Source organism: Lathyrus oleraceus, chromosome 6 (assembly GCF_024323335.1).
Source record: "Lathyrus oleraceus cultivar Zhongwan6 chromosome 6, CAAS_Psat_ZW6_1.0, whole genome shotgun sequence".
NCBI classification, from domain to species: Eukaryota; Viridiplantae; Streptophyta; class Magnoliopsida; order Fabales; family Fabaceae; genus Lathyrus; species Lathyrus oleraceus.
Window position 1 is genome coordinate 221,210,893 of NC_066584.1, and position 24,266 is coordinate 221,235,158.

General features: G+C 36.3%; 2 protein-coding genes across 2 annotated transcripts; one reads left to right on the forward strand and one right to left on the reverse strand.

Moving 5' to 3' along the window:
- The first annotated feature begins 4,882 nt into the window (after positions 1–4,882).
- On the forward strand, positions 4,883–10,128 carry LOC127091710 (magnesium-chelatase subunit ChlH, chloroplastic). The gene is made up of 5 exons (XM_051030395.1): positions 4,883–6,594; positions 6,693–6,775; positions 6,934–8,736; positions 8,852–9,328; positions 9,486–10,128. Exons 1-5 carry the CDS (start codon positions 5,184–5,186, stop codon positions 9,861–9,863), a joined length of 4,152 nt encoding a protein of 1,383 aa, XP_050886352.1. The 5' UTR covers positions 4,883–5,183; the 3' UTR covers positions 9,864–10,128.
- Positions 10,129–10,604: 476 nt separating this feature from the next.
- On the reverse strand, positions 10,605–14,015 carry LOC127091711 (probable glycosyltransferase STELLO2). The gene is made up of 3 exons (XM_051030396.1): positions 12,006–14,015; positions 11,528–11,654; positions 10,605–11,396 (listed from the first exon to the last, which is right to left on the reverse strand). The coding sequence occupies exons 1-3, from the start codon at positions 13,721–13,723 to the stop codon at positions 10,926–10,928; spliced, it is 2,316 nt and encodes a 771-aa protein (XP_050886353.1). The 5' UTR covers positions 13,724–14,015; the 3' UTR covers positions 10,605–10,925.
- Between the last annotated feature and the right edge of the window lie 10,251 nt (positions 14,016–24,266).

Sequence of the window (24,266 nt, forward strand, 5' to 3'; positions counted from 1 at the left end):
AGTCAACGGTTGACCAAAGTCAACAATTGGTCAAAGATGTCAAATTTTGTATCTTCTTGTGTAGAGTCACATGTAATGGTTTAAAATGACATGGAATGAATTGAAATGGTTTGAAAAGTGATTGAAATTGGTTTCCAAATTGTCTTGTTTTATGACTTGGATGTTAGACTTTTGAAAAAAAACTTGACTGGTAATGTACATGAACAAAGCCATCAAATGAGACCATAAGGCTAGGATTCTGACAAAGTGTCCATGAACCAATGGCATGACCAGCAAATGGCTTGAAACACAGGGGGTTTGATTGTTCAGATGACCAGGATCAAAGATGTGACCACAACCAAATCAATAGCACCATTGACTTTGAACTAAGACCAATGCTCCAAAAAAGGTACACAATCAAGCCACCAAGTTCCTCTAATTACCATCTCCTGATTAGGGCTTTGGAGACCAAGATGAGGCCTAGGTATGCTCCAAGAGATACTGCCTTGAGAAATTAGGGTTTTGAGGGCCCTAGGTTGTTTGGTCACAACTTTGTTGAAATCAAACATTCACCACCATCATTAGGGTTTCACATCCCCCATGCCCATGTCTTTGGACTTTGATACCAGTGTGAGCCCTAACTTCATGGGCCCAAGTTTCCTTTGAATCCATGAGGAATGATGCATGTGTATGAGTTATGGATGTATGCAAGTCATCTCCTGACCAAGTGGTTGAATGCATAGGTGAGAAAGGGGAGGGCAAATTTAGGGGTATAACAATATCAAGTGTTTCCTCCAAAGTCAAATTTACCCGTCTGGGGCATCTTTGAAAGATAAGAAGACTTTGAAAAGATTAACTGGTAATTTCTACTTGAATGGTGATATACTGTACAAGAGAAACTTCGACATGGTTTTGCTCATATGCATGGATAGACACGAAGCAGACTTGTTGATGACTGAAGTGCATGAAGGTTCCTTTAGTACTCATTCCAACGAATATGCAATGACAAAGAAGATGTTGCGAGCAGGTTACTATTGATTGACAATGGAATATGATTATTGCAAATTTGTGAAGAAGTGTCACAAGTGTCAAATTTATGCTGATAAGATTCATGTTCCTCCGACACTATTGAATGTTATTTCTTCCCCATGGCCTTTCTCCATGTGGGGAATTGATATGATTGGGATGATTGAGCCCAAAGCTTCAAATAGACATCATTTCATTTTAGTGGCAATTGACTACTTCACAAAATGGGTTGAAGCGGCATCGTATGTAAATGTAACCAAGCAAGTTGTTATAAGGTTTATCAAGAATCAGATCATATGTCGTTATGGTGTGCCAAGTAAGATCGTTACTGACAATGAATCGAACTTGAATAATAATATGGTGGAAGCTCTTTGCAAAGATTTTAAGATCGCACATCATAATTTTTCTCCATACATACCCAAGATGAATGGGGTTGTTGAAGCTGCGAATAAGAACATTAAGAAGATTATTCAGAAGATGGTTTGTCATGTATAAGGATTGGAAAATTTTGACATATCACAAATTTGGAAAAAGTTTGGAAGATGGTTGTGGAAGTTTGGAAAAATTTGACATATAAATTTTTTTCTAAGTGTCAAGCCATATGTCTCAATATTCCACCTTGCTTAACTTTTCATAGGAGCTTCAAATGAGAAACGTGTCTTCATCAAAGTTGTAGCTATATCAAAGACCTTCAGAATGGTCACCAATTGCATGTCATTTGGATTTTAAATTATATAGTTATTCATTTTTGAAGTTTGGAAAAATCACTTGATCAATGGTATAAGTCAAAAGTGACCTATAATGTAGCCTCATATCACATGCTCAAAAAAGTTGAATTAGCTCCCACTCCTAACATAAAAGTTGAAGTAGACACATTGAATTTGATTGTGAAACTTGTAAATTTTTCATCTCATAAAAATTGAGCAAGTTATGGCCTTGGGAAGTTGACTTTCAAATTAGGGTTTAGACAAAATGACCTATAATGTTTCAACATAGAAAATGATTTTCCAAGCAAAACTAGCTTTAGGTATCAACATGAAAGTTGTTTTTAATGTCACTTAGAGTAAGTTTTCTATTAGAATCATTTTCATTCGGTGAAAATTGTAGGAGATAGGGTCTAGGGAGACCCAGTTTTGATCAGATGAATTCATCTGGCCAACTACCATCAACCAACTTGCTAATTTCCAATTCTCTTGACTTTCTTGGCCCATGGTAGATCATATATGCATAAGATGATGAAATTTTAAGTGTCCCTTGAGGAATTTGATCAATTGGTGAGATAGCTTGTTGGAGAAGTTACTCAAGATACCTAGTCAAACTAGGGTTTCCAAGGCAAATCACCCTCAAACTCTTGAAGCAAACTTGATTAATATATCATGTAGAGATCATTGGGACTCATATATGATGTTCATAACCATTCTTGAATCAACTCTTGGTTGTACTCTTTGTTCATGAGGGTCTCAAACCCTAGATGTGATCTTGATGAATCAATGAGATCATGCCCTACCTACAAAAGAGTTAGACAAATACAAAGGCATATTTTTGGTATTTTGGTTAGTGAAATGATAAAATACAAGTATGATATAATCACAAAGTACTTGGTGATCTCTCCCAAAACAAACCCAATGAAGGAATGGGTAAGGAGGATGCCAAGGCATGATCCCAATGCTAATGCTTATGATGGGATTGCATGAGGGATCTTAGGGTAAAAATTAGGGTCTTATAGTTATCTACAATACTTATTTCTCTCATCAAAATCAATGCATCCTTTCTAAACTTCATAATGTCCCAATCTCCATCAGACCTATAGGAGAAATCATTTGCATGTAAAGTACCTAGGGAAATCAAGTTCTTCCTCAATTCTGAAATATATTTGACTTCATTCAATGTTTGCACGCCATCATCGTCCATGGTAATTTTAATTTGTTACATTCCAATGATAGTACATGCTTTATCACCACCTAAATAAACAAACTAAAAATTACCTGACCTGAATATAATGAACAATTCTTGGTGTGGCGTCATGTGGTAAGAACAACCAGAGTCAAGAATTCACGCATTTACATACTTGTTGGATGAAAGGCATAATATATCTGTTTCACTACCAAAATCATTGGTATGAACCACATTTGCAGAACTAGATGAGCCCTACTTTTTATTTGGACAGTCTCTCTTCCAATGACCAATTTGTTTGCAACTATAACACTAAGCTATTTTAAGATTCCTAGATTTGAAACTCTTCTTTCCAAAATCTTCATTACCTTTGTTTCGCCCACGATCTTGACCCCTTTTCACATACAGACTGTCACCTTGAGTTCCTTCCTCTACACTTTGTCTCCTTTTAGAGTGAGACAAAAGTGTGGCAGTAATCACATCAGATTGATAATGTCTTTCCTGTAGGTAAAAGTAATCACAAAGTCGTCATAAGAACTTAGTAACATTCACAGCAAGATAATTGCCTTATCTGCATCATCAATCTTTACTCCAAGTCTTACGTAATCGGTGTTTGTGTTGTTGAATACATCTATATGTTGTTGCCACTCAGATCCTTCTTGCATATTCAAACTGTATAATCTCTATTTTGCAAATAATTTGTTCGTCAACGCCTTTTGACATATATTGACTCTTCAATTTGTCTCAAACCTCCTTCAGAATCGTTAGGCCCAAGATATGATACATTACCCTGTCTGTAGCACATAGGTGAATAAATTTCGCAACCTTCTCCTCGTCTCTGCCCAAACGGTATCCTCCACGTCGTCATGTGGTTGCGCCTCACGCAATGCTTTCTTAAAAGTTTGCTGAATCGACGGATTCTTAACCCTCATTTGCCATAATCCAAAATTACTTATCATGTCAAATCTTGTTACTTCAAAATTCGCAGGATTAATATCCATCTGATACCAATTATTAGAATAACAACCAATATAGAAGATTAAAGATAAACGAAAGTAAAAGACATGAACACCATCAATTTTTATTAACATAATTTAGCCAATGATGCATACTTCTGCAACTATAGATCAACTATAGTTCTCTTTCTTTATTTTCTTATGAATTAAAATTTCAGTATTATAAGTCATATATATGTAATACTAAAATTTAATTTTTCTAAATCCTATATCTTATTTTTCGGTTACCCTCGACAAACAACAAACAATTCTCTACACGTAATTATTTTATTAATATCTATAATAATCTCTATGAGTTGATTGTAACACAATATATAAATATAAATGTAAACAATACAAATGTATAAATTTTAAATAAAAAAAAACATTGATGAAGTCAAGATTCAATGTTTTTGAAAAGATGATCCAATTCATAAGACGATCTAATTCACTGAAAAGGAGTATCTAATTCTATACTCTTTCAAACAGTCATCAAGCCTGCAGCCAAAGACATAATCCTACCATAAAACTCTTTCATACAAGATTATTTTAGAAATTAATAAAAAAAACTAATAATTTAACTTTTCAGAAAGGTAAAAAAAAGTTAAACAAAGAGAAGCAATTTAAAGGGTCCCATATTGTCAAATGAAACCTGTGGTAAGTAAATTGAAAACGTAACACTATAACACTAGTACAAAATATCACACTCCTCTTTTCAATCTCTAACACAGATTCAAAAAGCAAAAAAAAACCTCTCCTTGTCACACTGTGTGCCATTAAAATCTCTCCCTTTCTCTCTCATCGTCATCTACCTTGTGAAATCCAATCCCACCAATCAAAACTCAAGAAACTCCATCTCAATAGATAGAGAGAGATAGAGCAAATCAACACAGTGAAAGAGAGAGAGTGTGACACACACACATACTAGGACACACTCTCTTTAACCTCAAAATAGTTCTCATTCCAATGACTATATGTTCGCCACGTGGTTCATGCTTTCACCATTAACCATAGAAACCGTTTTCATTGGAAGAGACTCTTTTTTCTCTATCATATCCTCCACACAAATCAAATAAAAACTCATCAACACAGAGAAGAAAAACACAGTTTCAACTAAGTTGAGTTGAGTTGAGAATTTCACAACACAACTCAACTTTGGCTCTACAAATTAGAAAGAGTGTACAAATTTCTCATACCCCATCTTTCTTCATAACCAAAATTTGCTCTTTATTGTAAAAAGATTAGATTTTTAGTTTGTTTTTCTTTGTCTGAAACTTGGGTTGATGATCAATGGCCTCTTTGGTATCAACACCATTTACTCTACCAAATTCTAAAGCTGTTCAACTTTCTTCACTTTCTCAAAAACATCTCTTTCTTCATTCTTTCCTTCCAAAGAAAACCAATTACTATGGTGCCTCAAAAGCCTCCTTAAGAGTGAAATGCAATGCAATTGGTAACGGTTTGTTCACTCAAACAACCCAAGAAGTTCGTAGAATAGTTCCGGAGAATAAGCAGAATTTACCAACAGTGAAAATTGTGTATGTTGTTCTTGAAGCTCAGTACCAATCATCCGTCTCTGCAGCTGTTAGAGGACTCAACACCAACCAAAAAGATGCTTCTTTTGAAGTTGTCGGTTACTTAGTCGAAGAGCTTCGTGATGTATCGACATACAATTGTTTCTGCAAGGATTTAGAAGATGCTAATATCTTCATTGGTTCTTTGATCTTCGTTGAAGAGCTTGCACTCAAAGTGAAAGCTGCTGTTGAGAAAGAAAGGGACAGACTTGATGCAGTTTTGGTGTTTCCATCAATGCCTGAAGTGATGAGGTTGAACAAATTGGGATCATTCAGCATGTCACAGCTTGGACAATCAAAGAGTCCCTTTTTCCAGCTTTTCAAGAAGAAGAATACTTCTTCTGCAGGATTTGCTGATAGCATGTTGAAGCTTGTGAGGACTTTGCCTAAGGTTTTGAAGTATTTACCAAGTGATAAAGCTCAAGATGCTAGGCTTTATATACTGAGTCTTCAGTTTTGGCTTGGTGGATCACCTGATAATTTGCAGAATTTCTTCAAGATGATTTCTGGTTCTTATGTTCCTGCATTGAAAGGTGCAAAGATGGATTATTCAGAGCCGGTTTTGTTCTTAGATAACGGAATTTGGCACCCTTTAGCACCTTGTATGTATGATGATGTGAAAGAGTATTTGAATTGGTATGGAACTAGAAGGGATGCCAATGAGAAGCTAAAGAGTTCAACTGCACCTATTGTTGGTTTGATTTTGCAAAGGAGTCATATTGTTACTGGTGATGATGGTCATTATGTTGCTGTGATTATGGAACTTGAGGCTAAAGGTGCTAAGGTTATTCCGATTTTCGCTGGGGGGTTGGACTTTTCGGGGCCGGTTGAGAGGTTCTTGATTGATCCTATTACTAAGAAACCTTTTGTGAATTCTGTGATATCTCTCACTGGCTTTGCTCTTGTTGGAGGTCCTGCTAGGCAGGATCATCCAAGAGCTATTGAAGCTTTGATGAAGCTTGATGTTCCTTATATCGTTGCATTGCCGCTGGTTTTCCAGACAACGGAAGAGTGGTTGAATAGTACTTTGGGTTTGCATCCAATTCAGGTTGCTCTTCAAGTTGCATTGCCTGAGCTAGATGGAGGAATGGAGCCAATAGTTTTCTCCGGTCGAGATCCCAAAACAGGTAACATAATCCCTATCTTTATAAACTTTTTTCATGGCTTCTATGATATCCTTTAACCATTTACTAAATTTTTGTGACCACTGATATTTTCTTTTCAGGAAAATCTCATGCTCTTCACAAGAGAGTGGAGCAGCTTTGCACCAGGGCAATCAGATGGGCTGAATTGAAAAGAAAAACAAAGGTACTTGCCATTTTTTGTCGATTTTAATGAATAAGAATTCGGAAAATATCTGCAGAGAGTTTCTATATTTGATATTTACTTAAACTGCAAATGATATTATATAGCAGTAAACTAGTGGTGAATTCTGTTTTTAGTAACTAGCAATTCTCTTGATATAGGAAGAGAAGAAACTAGCAATCACAGTCTTCAGTTTCCCACCAGACAAAGGAAATGTAGGAACCGCTGCCTACCTGAACGTTTTCTCCTCCATTTTCTCTGTTCTAAAAGAACTTGAAAGTGATGGTTATAATGTTGAGGGTCTTCCAGAGACTTCAGAAGCATTGATTGAAGATATATTGCACGACAAAGAAGCGCAATTCAGCAGCCCAAACCTTAACATAGCTTACAAAATGAATGTCCGCGAATACCAAAGTCTCACTCCCTATTCTGCAGCATTAGAAGAAAATTGGGGAAAGGCTCCTGGGAATTTGAACGCAGACGGAGAGAATCTATTGGTATATGGAAAACAATATGGTAATGTATTCATAGGTGTTCAACCTACATTTGGCTATGAAGGCGATCCTATGCGGTTGCTTTTCTCCAAATCCGCAAGCCCTCATCATGGTTTTGCAGCATATTACTCTTTTATTGAGAAAATTTTCAAAGCTGATGCTGTTCTTCATTTTGGCACACACGGTTCCCTTGAATTCATGCCTGGAAAGCAGGTAGGAATGAGTGATGTATGCTACCCCGACAGTCTTATCGGGAATATTCCCAACATCTATTACTATGCTGCAAACAATCCTTCTGAAGCTACCATAGCCAAACGCCGGAGCTATGCAAATACTATTAGCTATCTGACTCCTCCTGCAGAAAATGCAGGACTGTACAAAGGCCTTAAGCAGTTAAGTGAGCTCATTGCCTCGTACCAGTCCCTCAAAGACACCGGCCGCGGACAACAAATTGTGAGTTCGATTATCAGCACAGCTAAACAATGTAATCTTGACAAGGATGTGGATTTTCCGGAAGAGGGTGTGGAGCTCCCAACTAAAGAGCGTGATCTTGTTGTCGGGAAAGTGTATGCTAAGATCATGGAGATTGAGTCCCGCCTTTTGCCTTGTGGACTCCATGTCATTGGTGAGCCGCCCACAGCTATGGAAGCAATTGCTACATTGGTGAACATAGCTGCACTTGATCGTGCGGAAGAAGGTATTTCTGCCCTCCCTTCTATACTAGCTGAGAGTGTAGGAAGAAACATAGAGGAACTTTATAGAGCAAGTGACAAAGGAATATTAAAGGACGTAGAGCTTCTCAAGCAAATAACTGAAGCAACACGCGGAGCAGTTACTTCCTTTGTGGAGCGCACTACTAATAAGAAGGGTCAAGTTGTTGATGTATCTAATAAACTTACCTCATTTCTTGGATTTGGCATAAACGAACCATGGATTCAGTTCTTGTCGGACACCAAATTTTACCGAGCTGATAGGGAAAAGCTCAGAACATCGTTTGGGTTCTTGGGAGAATGTTTGAGGTTGATTGTAGCTGATAATGAAGTAGGAAGTTTAAAACAAGCCTTGGAAGGTAAGTATGTAGAGCCAGGACCTGGTGGTGACCCGATCAGAAACCCTAAAGTTTTACCAACAGGGAAGAATATTCATGCTCTTGATCCACAGTCTATTCCTACTACAGCAGCGATGCAGAGCGCCAAAATAGTTGTGGAGAGATTGCTTGAAAGGCAAAAAATTGATAATGGGGGAAAGTATCCTGAGACAGTCGCACTTGTACTGTGGGGAACTGATAATATTAAGACATATGGAGAATCCCTAGCTCAGGTTCTGTGGATGATTGGTGTGAATCCAATATCTGATGGACTCGGAAGGGTCAACCGTGTAGAACCTGTAAGTCTTGAAGAGCTCGGAAGGCCCAGGGTTGATGTCGTTGTTAATTGCTCTGGAGTATTCAGAGACCTTTTCATCAATCAGGTATCAGTTATCAGTTCCATATCTGTTTATTTATCCAGTAATGGAGCTTAGGATCAATTTAGTTGTCTTTGTGTATGTTCCATTGCTGATATATTTATTTACTATTCTTCTTTAGATGAATCTTCTGGATAGAGCAGTGAAGATGGTTGCAGAATTAGACGAACCAGCGGAGCAGAACTACGTAAGGAAGCATGCAATAGAACAAGCTGAAGCTCTTGGGGTTGAAGTTCGAGAAGCAGCGACAAGGATCTTCTCCAATGCATCAGGATCCTACTCCTCAAACATTAACCTGGCTGTGGAGAATTCTTCATGGAATGATGAGAAACAGCTCCAGGACATGTACCTTAGCAGAAAGTCTTTTGCCTTTGATTGTGATGCCCCTGGTGTCGGTATGACTGAAAAAAGGCAAGTCTTTGAGATGGCTCTCAGCACAGCAGACGCCACGTTCCAAAACCTTGACTCGTCGGAAATCTCCCTCACTGATGTCAGTCATTACTTTGACTCAGACCCAACTAACCTTGTTCAGAATCTAAGGAAAGATGGGAAGAAGCCAAGTGCATATATTGCTGATACTACCACGGCTAATGCCCAGGTAAAAGTTGTTTTATGGATGTACTACTTTCAAACTTGTTTTTGACAAATTTCCATACACCAATTATATATAATTATTAGAAAACTGCCGCTGTCCTTAAGTCAAGTAGATTTTATGCTATGATTTCCATTTGACCTTATGGAGATATTCCTTTCAGGTGCGTACCCTATCCGAGACAGTTCGACTTGATGCAAGAACCAAGCTGTTGAACCCAAAGTGGTATGAAGGCATGTTATCAAGTGGATACGAAGGTGTTCGTGAGATCGAGAAGAGGCTTACTAACACAGTTGGATGGAGTGCAACTTCTGGACAAGTCGACAACTGGGTGTATGAAGAAGCCAACACAACATTCATTCAAGATGAGGAAATGTTGAAGAAGTTGATGAGCACAAATCCTAATTCCTTCAGGAAGCTTGTGCAGACATTCTTGGAAGCCAATGGACGCGGTTATTGGGAAACTGAAGAAGAAAACATTGAGAAGCTGAGACAGTTGTACCAAGAAGTGGAAGATAAAATTGAAGGCATTGATCGGTGAAGTATGCAGTTATAATTGAGATGAATATATAGAGAATTTAAATTTGACCGTACCTTCGTTATCTCTAAAACTCGGTTACCACCTTGAATTCATAGTTATTGCCAACGGCATCAATGTTAATGTAATTTTATCTCCTCTCCTCTATTTCCCTGTTGTAATTTTTGTTGACTTTCAGGGATCATGCTCCTTTGTGCAGTTGCAAATTCCAAATAAACTTAGCGAATGTATCTTCCACTTTTAAATATAAAACTAGGATTCCATTATATATAGATTGCTCATGTTATAAAATACTGTGAATTGTCTTACATCTTAGTTTCCTAAGGAAAAGAGACCTGAAGAGTGAGCCATGTCTGGCTAATGATTCTTCTAAGCAGGGTTCGAACTCGGTTCTCTAGACCTATTCAATATTCACTTGAACTTATTAACCATTTAAGTCAAACTACAATGACACAATAACAGCAATAGAGGTCAAGTAATTACAATTTCCTCTAGGCTTTGAGTTGGTTTTAGTGAAGTGTATGTGGTTTGTGATTCGAAACCAAACTAGTTTGTTTGAAATAAATGCAGTTGGGGTTTGTGTATGGATAATGCATATTCTTCTGTTTGGAGTCTTCTAACTTTTTCACTCTCCTGTATCCATGTCTTCTTTTTTGGATTTCTTTTGAGTTATATCTAAAAGCCTTTTACAATCATATTTGACTTCATTCATGCTTGCACTAAACTGTTTAAAAAGGGAAAGCATTGTAAAAAGAATCTCTCAATGGAGAGCTTGAATTGCAATATTCATTACATTACAAATACATTTCCATTTCATTTTTTCACAAAAAAGAAAGAAAAATACATTAATACATTTTCTGTGGACCAAATCTACAATAAAGGGGTGAGAGAAAATAAGGGTTAAATAACCACCCTAGAAAATTTAGAAGAAAGATAAAAACAAAAATGATAAAGACTTTGTAACACTAACTTTTTATCGAAAGAGACCGAGTAAAAGTTTATCCAAGTGTTGCATGTTACTCGGTTCTCTCTTCTCAGCTAGTATCGAGAAACAGTTTGTACCTTTCAAACCAATTCCATTAGGAGTGGATCCCCTTCAGCCATTATTCTGATAAGCTTAATAAATTCTTGCTCACTTGATACACTCCATGGATGAACAGCAGGGACTTTAGCCGAATAAATAGTTGAGGAATTTTTCGGAGGATTTTTCTTATAGATTGTTGAATCAAGAATAGGATCAAAATTCTGTGGAGAATCCATGGAGACAAAGAACATAGGAATTGCAACCTTTTGATGGATCTCTAGATTGTCTACTAGGTTAACAAGCTCAACAAAATCACTGATCAAGCGCTGAGGAACGTAAAATATTTCAGAACTGCATAACAAAAGGTTCTTGTCATTGTTACTTGTTTCTTTGTAATTTACTTGAAAGTGAGCCGGCATCGTGCTAACAACCTTCTGTACCATGCTTGCTTGTTGAGATAACCAGTCAGCGTTATTGTCCTCGGTTAAAACAGAAGACCAAGACTCAGCTACCTAAAAAAGAAATTGAACACGGCATCAACGATTTGAGAGGCCAAAACTCTTTGATTTACCAATCATATGATTGGATGAAGATTCTGTCCTTAATATGAGGCGACGAAACACAATAACAGATGCCAAATTACCTTATTAGTGATCCACAGTTTGGTTTTATCTGCTTGCAGTAAGTTCCAATAGTTAAGAATTGTATTATCCTGCAGAAACAGAAATCCTTCCGCGCTGCTAAATTGATCAAATATTTTTGGCAGGTACCTAGAAACAGAAAATGATAAAAAAAAATTTATAGCAAGTATGAAAAAATAATAGCAATCAGAAGTTCAGTACTGCTGCTCCGGTTGAAACACTACTTATCAAGCAAGTGCACTTTCAGTTTTAGATTTAGGTGGATATAATGGTTTTAAATTGCGGTCCGCTGCCGCAATTGCAACCAGCATCCCAACCACATTTTTCATCATTTTTGTCGCAATATAAAGGTTTGCAGCATAAATGCAACCGCAAACACAATTTAGAACCCTATTTACAACCATCACTAATACACAGCTTAGTCATCGAATATCAGTCTTTCATATGATTTAGTTATATGCAAGATAAAACAGGACTTACTTGTATGCTTGGTCCAAATGGCTCTCCTGTACAACAAGATCTACATCTTTCTTTTCTGACAAAATAACTACAGTTCTGAATATTCTCCCATAAAGCAACCTCCATTCAAGGGCCGTACGTTCGACAGGCCCGCTGCAATGCATGACAAGCACAATATTCCCAAAAGTTTTTCTCCATCGGATTAAATTAGCAATCTCGTAATTCACAGTTCCCGTTTCTTCAACCCCAAGATGAACAGACGGCAGCTTTTGTGGGACAAACTCCCTTTGGTCTCCGTGACCAATGCTTGCCCTCGGACGACCAAGTTCTAAAGACATTAACCTTGGCTGCTGATAACCAACAGCTAGCAAGTCCTGAAGCCATGCGGCGGTAAGTTTCACATCCTTGTCAGTCCAAAAGCCCTCCTCTGCCATGGCATAACTCAAATCCAAGATCTTTTCGAACAATCTATGCTTATCTGATCTCCACAAAACCAAATACTTGATTAAACGGCCGACATTCACATGAAGATCTTTCTCCTCCGAAAAGGGATAAGCCTCAACCTTGTCATACCTATGGACGGTAGGAGGATAAACGGCAACATAACCCCCAATTTCCCAAAGAAGCCTCTGTCCCCAATAACCTCTCAAAACATCAGAAGCCATCCTACTAACCGACACCGGAAGCATCAAAGCCCAAAACGCAGGAGAATGGTACATTGTATTAAAAGAATTAAGTGGCATCATCATACCCTGCGGCAACGCAACCTTCGGCGCGTGCTCATCGAATCGAATATCAAACGGTTCCAAACCCGATTTCCGCGTAAAATAAAACACAGAATCAACATCAGGAAGTCCATTGGAAATACCCTGCTGAATGAACTGTTTCCCACCAAAGACCTGAGTATAAAACTCTTCATGCCCAATTTCACCCACATTCTCCAATGGCAAACCTCTAGGCCAAACGGAACGCTGTCCGAAATGAACATAAGGATTCACAACGGATCGATTAGGATTATCATGACTATACTGTAACAAAACCTCTTGCCTAGCAGCCTCACCAACCAACTCAACATCAAAATGTTTACCCAAATCCCCATCCATTACTTCCCCTCTATCATCCGCATCAAAAATCTTCTTAGCACCATGTTGCATTGCAAACAAATACCCAACATTCTTCCTAACATAAGAATCATAAGGCAAGTAATCCACAACCCTAAACCCCAAATTAGCCTGTTCCTCCAAAGACAAAAAGATCGCACCTTTCAAACTCCAATCCGCCGGCGTTCTCGAATCACCAATCGCCACAACCTGCCACCCTTTCAACTTCACCAACTTCTTCAAAGCATCACTCGGGTAATCCGAAACCAAAACCACGATCCATTTCTCAGACCGGAAATTCGCAAACTTCGAAGCTTTGTCAGCAACCGGAGTAATTTTATTCCAATCCACGCGCGGAAACTCGATCTTCTCAAGATCACGCGCCTTATTCTCAAAACAAAGTAACGCTGCTGTGTCACCGACGTTTCGAAGGAAGAATAACGCCGCGACGGTTACTACGAGAAGAACCACTGAAACAATCTTGTAAAGATTGTCGGAAACCCATACGGAGAAGTCGAGGTTCTTTGTCTGGGTGAAACGGTTTGAAGGAAGATCATTGGTTCTCAAATAAGGCTTTTGATTTGAATTCGGATTTAGATTTGAAGATTTTTGAGGTGAAAAACGGTCTTGAACCAACATCGAGAAAAAAGAAGAAGAAAACCAAAACCAAAACCAAAACCAGTGTTATTAGTGTGTTTTTGGTACTTGAGGTATTGACTTGAGTTGAGCAAAAGAGTTCAAGTGTAGAACAAAAACATAAACAGAAACACAAACAAAAACAGTGTAAGGTTGTGGTTACCGACAGGTATGTAGTTGATGGGTGTGTCGGTTCCTTCAGCTTGAATGTAACTGCAACTAGTTTGGTGTGGTGGAATCTTCGACTTGTTATCTGACACCTTATTACTATTTTTATTTTATTTTTATTTTATTTGATGGGGTTTGGTTTGGTGTTGGGAAATGGTGTTATTAGGTGGTGTTTCACATTATTGTATTAATTATACTATTATTATCTTGTTATTATTTATTAGAAAAATAAATGGTGATTTGAAATGGTGTTTATTTCTGGGAGGTTGTGTGATGTGAGCTTCACACCCTAGAGTTATCTAAAGATGACTTGCAAAGTCAGTTAAGCTTCGTGTATGGTAAGGTAACCACTTTTCTTGCCTTTTTTTTCAAAATGGGTTAGATTTTGAATATATTTATGCACCCAATAAATTATAGGATAGACTAATTGTTTTTACTATTTTAACTTTGAATAAAAAAGATATTGTTCAAAATTTATAGACATGATTTAGATCATTTTGTGTTGCATGTATTTAATAGAAAGTTATTAAGGAATTATGGCTAGAGAATATAATTTTACAATGATGAATCTAACCTTCAAGAATCGAGGAATTTCAAATAAACAGATTTATTATTCAAGTCTAAAACATTGATTAAGTGTTAAGATTTTGTTTAAAAACAAAAGATTACTATTAACGAAGTATAAGTAATGAAAACAGAAAGTTATTATTAATAAGTATTACTAAAAACTACTTTTAATAAAGTTGAATTGAATTAGAAAAGATAAAAATAGTTATATAATTCATCAACATTATCTCGAATGTGTTAAATTTTGATACGGATTGAAATGGGTATGCTATTTTGACGCTATAAAATTACACTACATTGTATCTTATTTTCATTTTATACTAAAAAATGTGTTAAATATTTATATAATCTTTTTTATCTTTGTGGGGCTATATGAGATCAAATTTTATTATACTATTTTTTTTCTCTCTTTACTTTTCACTATTATACATTTTTTTCTTTTGATATTATTTGATATTTTCTCCCACCATTATTCTATTTGTATCTTTAACCATACTCAATTAAATTATGAAAATAATTATTATAAAAATATAAATTGATAAAATAAAATTGAATACAGTGCAAGAATTGACTAATCATGTTTAAAGTTTGATTAATATAAATCCAAACATCAAAATACATAAAAATTGTAACACAAATTTAGTTAATACAATGTAAGAAGTTGGTTAATCTCATTTAAAGTTTGGTTAATATAGGTTCAGACATTAAAACATAATAAAATTGAGTAAAAAAACTTGATTAAATGAGTGCAAGAAGTTGATTAATGGCGTTTAAAGTTTGGTTGATGTAGATCCAGACATCAAAATACAGAAAAATTATATACAAAAAAAAGTTGATTAATGCATTGCAAGAATTTGGTTAATGGTATTTAATTGTCTAAGATAAAATAAAAAGAATGGTGGGAAAGGGGTCAAAGAATGGTGCATGAAGAAGAAATTGTAACGGTGAAAAGTAAAAGAGAGAGAGAGGTCAAAGAATGATGCATGAAGAAGAAATGGTAACAGCTAAAAGTAAGAGAGAGAAAAAAATTTATTAATAAAATTTGACCCCACTGTATTTGAGCATAATATATACAGTGTAGTGTAATTGTGGGTGTCAAAATATCATTTATGTTTATATTATACAATTTTCTTTATCTTCTCCTCTTTCTCTTTAACTTTCAACAATCATCTCCATGGTTTTTTATCTTTATTTTTTCTCAAATTTTTTACTAATCACTTGAATTCAAACTAGCTAGGAGTAAAATCACGCACATTAATGTAGACATTTCACGAAAAAAAAATCATCTCTCTTGTATATATTGGTCTTTTTAGTAGATCTTGGTCAAACTATTTTGTGGATTTGTATGAATTTTGTTTTTGATTTTTCTTATTCATTCTTTCACAAAAGTAACACATCAAATCATTTGTATTATTATATGTAATAGAAAATTTTATTGTTGAAAATTTTGAGCATTCGGAAGAGGTGAGTTGAGAAGAAAAATATATTTTAAAGCCTAAAAAGACAAGTTTTTAAGAAAAAAGAGATATATTTGAAAAAAGAAGAAGACTATAATAAAAAAAATCATTGCAAAGAAGAGAAAAAGAGTCTTGTTGTAAAAATAAACAAAGTTATTGGGGAAAAAAAGAAGTTGTTGAGGTAGATGTTACAAACATTGATGATGACATTTTGATATCTACGGCTAAAAGAAATAAGAGAGTAGTAGAAGGAAAGAAGTTGTCACAAAATATTCATGTTGTGCCTTTAGACAATGTCTCCTCCCATTCTGACGAAAGTGTTCTAAAGTGGAAGTATGTCTTCCATAGACGCATAACCCTAGAGAGAGACTTATCTGAAGAAGGAAAAAAGGTGTTTTGAAATCATGTAACTGATGAATGATGCACATGTTCTGAAGATTGTTGTCAATGTTGGTCCTTCATATCCAAGACTAGTAAAATAATTCATTGTAAACCTTCCTAAAGACTTCAATCATGCATGAAGTAACGAGTACAAAAAATTCCATGTTCGTGGACATTGCTTTGGTTCTTCTCCCGTCATCATCAATGAATACCTAGGAAGAGGAAAAATAATCATGGTTTATCATGTTCGTTCGATGAAGATGATTACTCAAGAGATAATTGGAAGCATCTGTGAGGATTGGCCATCCAAAGATTTGATGATAATGTCCAACTGAAGCGTCAAATATGACATATGTATAAGATCTATGTTGTCAATTGGGCACCCTCTAATCATGGTTCAAGTATTACCCCTATCCTTGCTAGTTTTCTTTATCAAATGAGAACTAGGGTTACATTTGACTTTGAAGACTATGTGTAATACTCTAAACCCCAAGCACTTATTTTATAAAAACATGTGGATAATTCACTCAATAATAGGGTGTCACATTTTCTCGGCATAAACATCAATCTCAAATTATCATAACATAGCAGTGGAAATAAATAATAGCAACTCGATTTCATTTGTCTCATGAATAAAAATCAACTTCATTTTATCCCATAAAAGAAATATTCAATAATTCCCAGAAAAACACCAAAACAAAAAGGTAATTCATCCTAGTGTTATACAATCAGAGCGACACACAGAAATTAAAAAAAAACTAAAAAATGATAAATGACGAAGAATGCTACTACGACATCCTCCAAACACAACAACAACTAAGGATCCTCTACCTGAGTATGTAAATAATATCACTAATCAATCACATAAATCATTCAGAATAATAAGCAGTCACAAATGTGGTTATGTATGCAATGTATCTCATATCCTCTACTCAAATGCATGTGGTACTAAGGATTTTGGATATCAGAGGTATGCTATTGATTAATCCATTCATCACATGTTCCTCTATGAACCTGGTTCCATCTATGAACCATCAGACTCGTCATAGGTTCCACATTTGAACCTGAGACTCACCACTGGACCAAAGTTTGTCACTGTCAGACTTGTCACGGGTTCCACCTCTGAATCTGAGACTCGTCATTAGACTGAAGTCCGTCACCTATCTCTAATATACATTATGCATGAATGCAAGAAACAAATGCAATACTCATCTCAAATCTCCAACTTCGATACTCATTATAAGGCTACTACGACGATTCCTCTCTAAACCTTAAACTTATCATGAACATTGCCAATATAAGGTTACTACGATGATTCCTCTTTGAACCAACATCTCAACACAACTCGACATTCTATCATAACTCATCATAATAATTAAATTATGTAATTTCTAAACAAATCTCATTAATATTCATCAATAACATCGAAATAATATTGAATAAACATCGAAAGCATAATCTACTTGAAAAGTCGAGTCAATGACCCAAAGTCGGACAAACAAAGGCACGATGGTTAGCCCTATAGGCATGAAGGTCATCACGCCTACCCATCATCCCTCTTTCTCACACAAAACTGTCATCACAGTGACGCTCAAGCAAGGAATTTTCCCCTGAGTTCCATGATGGTCTGCCTGTCACCATGCCGACGCTCGTCAGCCTGGCCAACGTAGTGACGGTTGGCCCGTCACGAAGGTTACGTGCATCACCACTGTGCAGAATTATGTGATTTCACGATTGGAGAAATTTTGGAGCTCCGATTTTGGTCCCAAAAAAGGCAAAACTCAGAGCAAATCACCACACATCATTTATACAACTTTAAGCATATCAATTTTGCATTGAATAATCATTTAACATCAAATTATTCATACTTTTCATCAAAACATCACATAAGCATATGAACATAAAAAATAATAATTTCACATATAATCTCAAATGAAAATCAGTCGCCAATACAACACAAAATTAACGTCAAATCACAGCAAACAAGAGATATTTTGCACAAATCATCTCTAGATTCAACAATTTCATAAAAATAGGAAAATCAAAAAGAAAAGAGAGATAGAGGATAAGGAATCCTCTCTATCCTTATGCCCTAAACATTCATATCATGAACAATTCCTCCTACCTCGAATTTATAAGGTTGAAACTTTTGACAACGGAAGCTCTCTTTTCTCCTTCAAAACCTCTCTTAGGGTTTTTGCCTCCACTTTTCTCACAACTTCTACATACCAACCAAAATTTCTCCCAACTTTTCTATCTTAAATAAATAAAAACCTAATTTCTAATTTATTTTAGTTAACTCTACAAACTCCCCTTCAACTCTCACTAATTCCACCTTTCTCCTCAATTTAAATTTAAATTTCGATTTTCACCCGAAAGCTTTATTTCTCATTATTTCTACTATTTAAATAATTAAAATTAATAATAATTCTAAGAAATTTCTACCTAACCTCAATAATACCAATAAATCAAATAGAGAACTCAAATAAAATAATATAAAATAATTTTAAACTCAGTTAAAATAAAATAAACAAAATTGGGGTGTTATAACTCTCTGTGACTTAAAGAATTTTTGCCCTCGAAAACTAGCTGAAAGAAACAACTCCGAATAAGACTCTCACATTCGGCTCTCTAGCTCCCACGTCGCGGTTCCTATAGCAGGTCCTCCCCATACTACCTTCACCAAAAAGGTCTCTTTACCACTCAAGTGTTTCACTTCTTGATCCTCAATCTGCAAGGGTGATGTCTTAGTAGTCAAGTTCTCTCTCACTTGCACATCATTTGATTGGATCACATGGGACAAATCGGGAATATACTTCTGAAGTGGAACACATGAAAGATATCATAAAGATTCAAAAGAGATGGTGGTAAGGTAACTCCGTAAGCCATTTCTTCAACTCTATGAAGGATCTGATACGGGCCAATAAAATGAGGCATGAGCTTTCGAGACTTTAATGCACAACCAACATCGGTCACTGGAGTGACTCTTAAGAACACATGATCCCCCTATCAGAATTCAAGTGTCTTCCTTCGCTTATCATGATAACTCTTCTATATAGTCTATGAAGCCTTTATCTTCTCTTGAATCATCTCAACCTTCTTAGTAGTGGGCTTGACAATATCAGGTCCAAGCACAACACTTTCACCCGACTCATACAAACACTAAGATGTCATACACCTTCTACCATACAAATATTTAAAAGGTGTCATTCCAATGCTATAATGGAAACTATTGTTATAGGTAAACTTAAGTTATGGAAAGTAACTATCTCAATTACCTCCTTGCTATAAAACACAAGCCTTTACAAATCTTCCAAATAATGGATAGTCATTTATGTATGACCATCTGTTTGCGGATGGTAAGTAGAACTCAACCTCAAATTGGTTCTCAAGGCTTCTTGCAAACTCTGCTAAAACCTTGACTAAACCTCAGACCTCTATCTGAAACAATGTTCGAAGGAATATTGTAACACCCCGATTTTATTTAAATTATTTTCCGTAATTTAATTATGTGATAGTTGTGGGTGTGTTGTGTTGGTTGGTGTTTTGATGTGTGTCATACCCTCAAATTTACCCTACCCCCACATCACCTTCTTGAACCCTAATTCATGAGCATACATGTCATACATGTCATCTCATATGCATATATACCTAATGATCTACAATAATCCATAAAATCAAGGCATGGGATTCATATATGAAGCTTCAAGATCCTATGGTCATGTTAGGGTGTGCCCAAGCCACCTTAACCTTAATTTCATACTCTAGCATACAAAGCTTAGAGGATCATTCAAATCATCTCAATATGATCCTTGTATCACCAAACCCTAATTCATCTGACCTTGGTTCTTGAGGAAGCTTATGGCTCAAGAAACCCTAATTTTGGCACCCATTGATCATTGACCTTGCTTCATCTTGAGCATCTAATCACCACACAATTCATTCAACATTAATTCATGCCCATTACAATCAAAATTTATCATTTAAACATCCATTCAATCAATGTTACAAGTACTTGGTTTGGTCATGGTTTTTCAACTTTCAAGGCATTTGATCCACTCATGAACTTGACCTAAAATCATACCACAAAGATCTAACTCTCATTCCCCATCATGGTATGATCATATAAGCTTAAAACATCCACCATTGTGCCTTGGAAATCAAGAAACCACAAAATCACATTTTTAGGTCATGTTGGTTGATCACTTTTTGGCAAGAATGGCCTATGGAAAGTTCCAAACACCATAACGTTCTCATTTCACCAGATTTTTAGTTCCACTTTGATCCAAATTTCCTAAATAAGTTCCTCTCCAACTTTGTTTCAAGTTCAAAGACCTAATTCATTGAGGAAGGACCTCAAATTTTGCATTGGCCAAGTTGGTCCAACATGCATACCATGCTCTAAAACATGACCAAGACTACTAGTTTACCACATTGTCATTTCCAAACCACAACTTCTTTTGACTTGGTTCCTTTTGCATTCATTCAAGGACATGGCAAGGAATACTTGGTACAAGTTTTGGACAAAATGCACGAGCCAATTTCATTTGGCCTTGGTTCAAACATTGATGATCATCCTGATTGGAAAACCAGACATGTCAAGTTAGATTTGCAAAACCATACACCAAGCCCTCAAATCCCTTTGTTCTGATCCTAATGTCCCCCAAACACATTGAAAAACATATCAGGACATGAATGAAAGTCAACTTGGATGCCAAAACCCCTCATATTGCAAAGTTTGATCCCATGTGCAAATGTTGATTTTTCCCAAAATGGCAAAAAGTGGAATCTATACCAAGCCATCCCAAGCTCTTTGTTTGTTCCTAATCGATGCTAAGGACCAAAGCAAGTTGATATGAAGTGAAAACAAGGTCATAATGTAACCACACTTGTCTCCCCAAGTCCAACCTTGAGCATGCTTCGAGCTCCACGCCATTTTGAAGCAAACCTCCACAATCTTCCCTCCAATTCATCCCAACACCTTCATTATAAATAGGGGAAGGTGTTCCAACCATTTGACAAGCTTGAAAAAGACACCAAATCCCTGCTACACATTCGAGCTAAAGCAACCAAAATAGAGATTTGTGTTTTAAGTTTCACACCATTTCAACTCCAAACAACCACCCAGAAACCATCACTGACCTCCACTCAAACTTTCCCAAGTCCTAACTCACCTTCCCTGAGCCTCACCTGAGCTGAGATGAGTTATTAAAACTTCACTCTGAGATAAATACCGATCAGGTAGTTCCACTCACCCCATCGTCCAAATAAGTTACCATTCAACTCGAAATTCCCTTCTGATCATTAACCCTAAACTTTTAGCTTTGATTAACCTGTTTCCATCATTTAATTTTTGAACTAGGTGACATGTCCTAATTTTCAACCCTAATATGCCACCATCATTTGTATCATTTGCATGACATCTAGCATCTTTGCATTACTAACCTATTGAAAATACAAAAATATTTTTTTACTTTGTTTGTCTTAAGCTATGGTTTTGCACCAAGAGTTTTCAAAGATTGATCAATTGAGACTTGCCATGAGTTTCAAAATTTCAAACTCCTCATCCTTCCAAGTGATCAAGTGACTTCCATCAACAAGAATCAAGTTCAAGATCATTTCATCTCAAATTCATCAAGGTCAGAGTTCATTTGATACCCCTAATTAAGGTTTTAACTCAAAGTTAACTAGTTGACTTTTTAGCCAAGGCATGATCCCAAAGATTGAACTATGGTTAAAAGACTTAAAATACATCATAATTGATCCATTCACATCATCCAATGTGCCCAAGATATCCCATTCATTAAAGATTGCAAGAATTGGATTCATTTGATACAAAGTCAACTGAGGCAAAGTTAAAGTTTGACTTTTAAGATTTTTGGTCAACTATGGACTTTTCAAGTCAAGAATTATGAAAATATGATCATTGAAGTCATTTGATAAAGTTTAGTCAAGAAAATCAAGGTTACTTTCAAAAAGGGCAAAGATGGAGAATTTGAAATTTTTACTAAGTCCCTAAAATTCATGTCCAAATACCCAACTTTCCAAGGCTATAACTTGTGATCCCAGCCACCATTTTCTTTTATCCAATTATCATATTAAAGACCTTGCATCATACTTCAACTTTGGCCTAGGTTATGAAACCTCAAAAAATGCACGAATAAGGAGATATGGGGCCATGAAGTGGATGATTCATTTGTTTGTCAAGTGATAAAACACTTGGTGAAATTTTCAACATGCTGACCTAGTCAAGTGACCAACTTTATGCCAATGTTTCACCAAGATCCCAACTGATTAAATCAAAGTGATCAACATGAAAGTTGTATATCATGATTCCATCTTTCCAAAATGTCCAAGATCAAGAATTTCCCATGCTTGAGCTAAGAGAATCAAATTTGGGAAGACAACCTCATGGAATAGTTCATAAGTCGAATTCCAAGTCAAAGTACATTACAAATCCAAATAAATCCACAAGTACATGTACTTATTGCTTCTAAATCCCCCATAATCAGAATATTTCACCCACTTTTGAGCTATTATCCAAGTAATTAAACCAATACACAATGAACTATTCCATTTGTTGCATAAAGTAGCTTTAATCCAACAAGAAGTACCATTGAGCTCCCAAATAAACTTGGATCTGATACATACTAACTCCAAGCCTCAAGTCAACCCCTATGCTTCATCAAGGACAACACAAAACACTCCATGAACTCCTTTCTTTTGCCATTTTCCCCACTTGGAGAATTGTGCAAGAACCAACCAAGCAATCAATGAAGTACAAGCCATGATTATTTTATAATATCTGAGGCTTCTTAAACCCTCAAGGATCCCTATAAATAGAGGACAAAGCCTCATCTATCCACGCACCAAGGTTTCCAAGAAAAACTTCATTCTTGATAGCTTTTCAACCTTAACCTCCATTCTCTCATTTGGATCGTGCATTCTGCAAACCAAAAGTCCCAATCATCTTCTGGGAACTCATAAGCATTAGGAGAAGTATCAAATAGTAGCTGGAAGTAGTGTTGAAGAGGCATTGGATCTTGCTCCAATAGGTATATTCTTTCATTTTGAAACTCATCATACATACGTCATTTCATTTTGATTTATGAAGTGAATATGTAGCATTTATTGTGTTAAGAAGGATCATTTGCTTACTGTAACACCTCAAAATTTGCCCTCTCCTCTCTTGGGACTAGCATTAACATGTTGCATATCATTTTAGGTCATTAGGCATTGCATATTGCATATCATGTGGTTACATTGTGCAAGCCATTCTCCCAAGTCTTGATCAGAAGATGAGGAAGTCGAGTGCAAGCCTAGGGTTTATTGATTGATCATTGGCCATCTGAGGATTGGGCTGTGAATTAGGGTTTTGTGATTCTCAATGGATGTTGGTCTTCATATTGATTACAATGATACATCATCATCATCATGGTTGGTTATCATCAGAAGAATCATGTGTTGAAGCAGATTCCTTGAGATTAGGGTTTTGACCTCTGGTCAACCCTAATCAGTTGCATTGGGCCAATCTGGGCATAATCAGGAGATGGGGTTTATGATGGTTATGGGGTTCATTCTATGATTATATTGTGCTTATGGAGGCTGGGGTATCACCCTTGAGCCATTTCAGTTGGAGATTGGGGCTCAGATTGATCTATGCATTGCCTGATTCATCTGTCAGTTGAAAAGTCAACTGTGGTCAACTGTACATGATCTGATGGATTTGGAGGTGGAAATGAGTTAGATGCACTTCATTCATGTTGGAACAAGTGTTATTTGACATTGCAAAGCTTAAAAATGGAGAAAATCAAGTCAGAACAAAAACTGCCAAAAATAGAAAGTGACTTGTAATTGAAGTTTCCAAAAATGGAAAGTTTTTGACCTCAAGACCACGTGTCCAAGGAAGCTTCAAATGCAAAATTGTTCAACATGAAAGTTGTATATCTTGTTCTCACCTTTCCAAAAAGTCC

What these genes read in the sequence shown, in the direction of transcription:
- LOC127091710 (XM_051030395.1), top strand. Translation starts at nt 5,184, where the DNA reads ATGGCCTCTTTGGTATCAACACCATTTACTCTACCAAATTCTAAAGCT. An exon ending in AATTGAAAAGAAAAACAAAG is followed by an intron (nt 6,776 to 6,933) that starts GTACTTGCCATT and finishes CTCTTGATATAG; the next exon opens with GAAGAGAAGAAACTAGCAAT. An exon ending in GAGACCTTTTCATCAATCAG is followed by an intron (nt 8,737 to 8,851) that starts GTATCAGTTATC and finishes ATTCTTCTTTAG; the next exon opens with ATGAATCTTCTGGATAGAGC.
- LOC127091711 (XM_051030396.1), bottom strand. Translation starts at nt 13,723, where the DNA reads ATGTTGGTTCAAGACCGTTTTTCACCTCAAAAATCTTCAAATCTAAAT. An exon ending in CATTTGGACCAAGCATACAA is followed by an intron (nt 11,655 to 12,005) that starts GTAAGTCCTGTT and finishes TTCTGTTTCTAG; the next exon opens with GTACCTGCCAAAAATATTTG. An exon ending in AACTGTGGATCACTAATAAG is followed by an intron (nt 11,397 to 11,527) that starts GTAATTTGGCAT and finishes TTTCTTTTTTAG; the next exon opens with GTAGCTGAGTCTTGGTCTTC.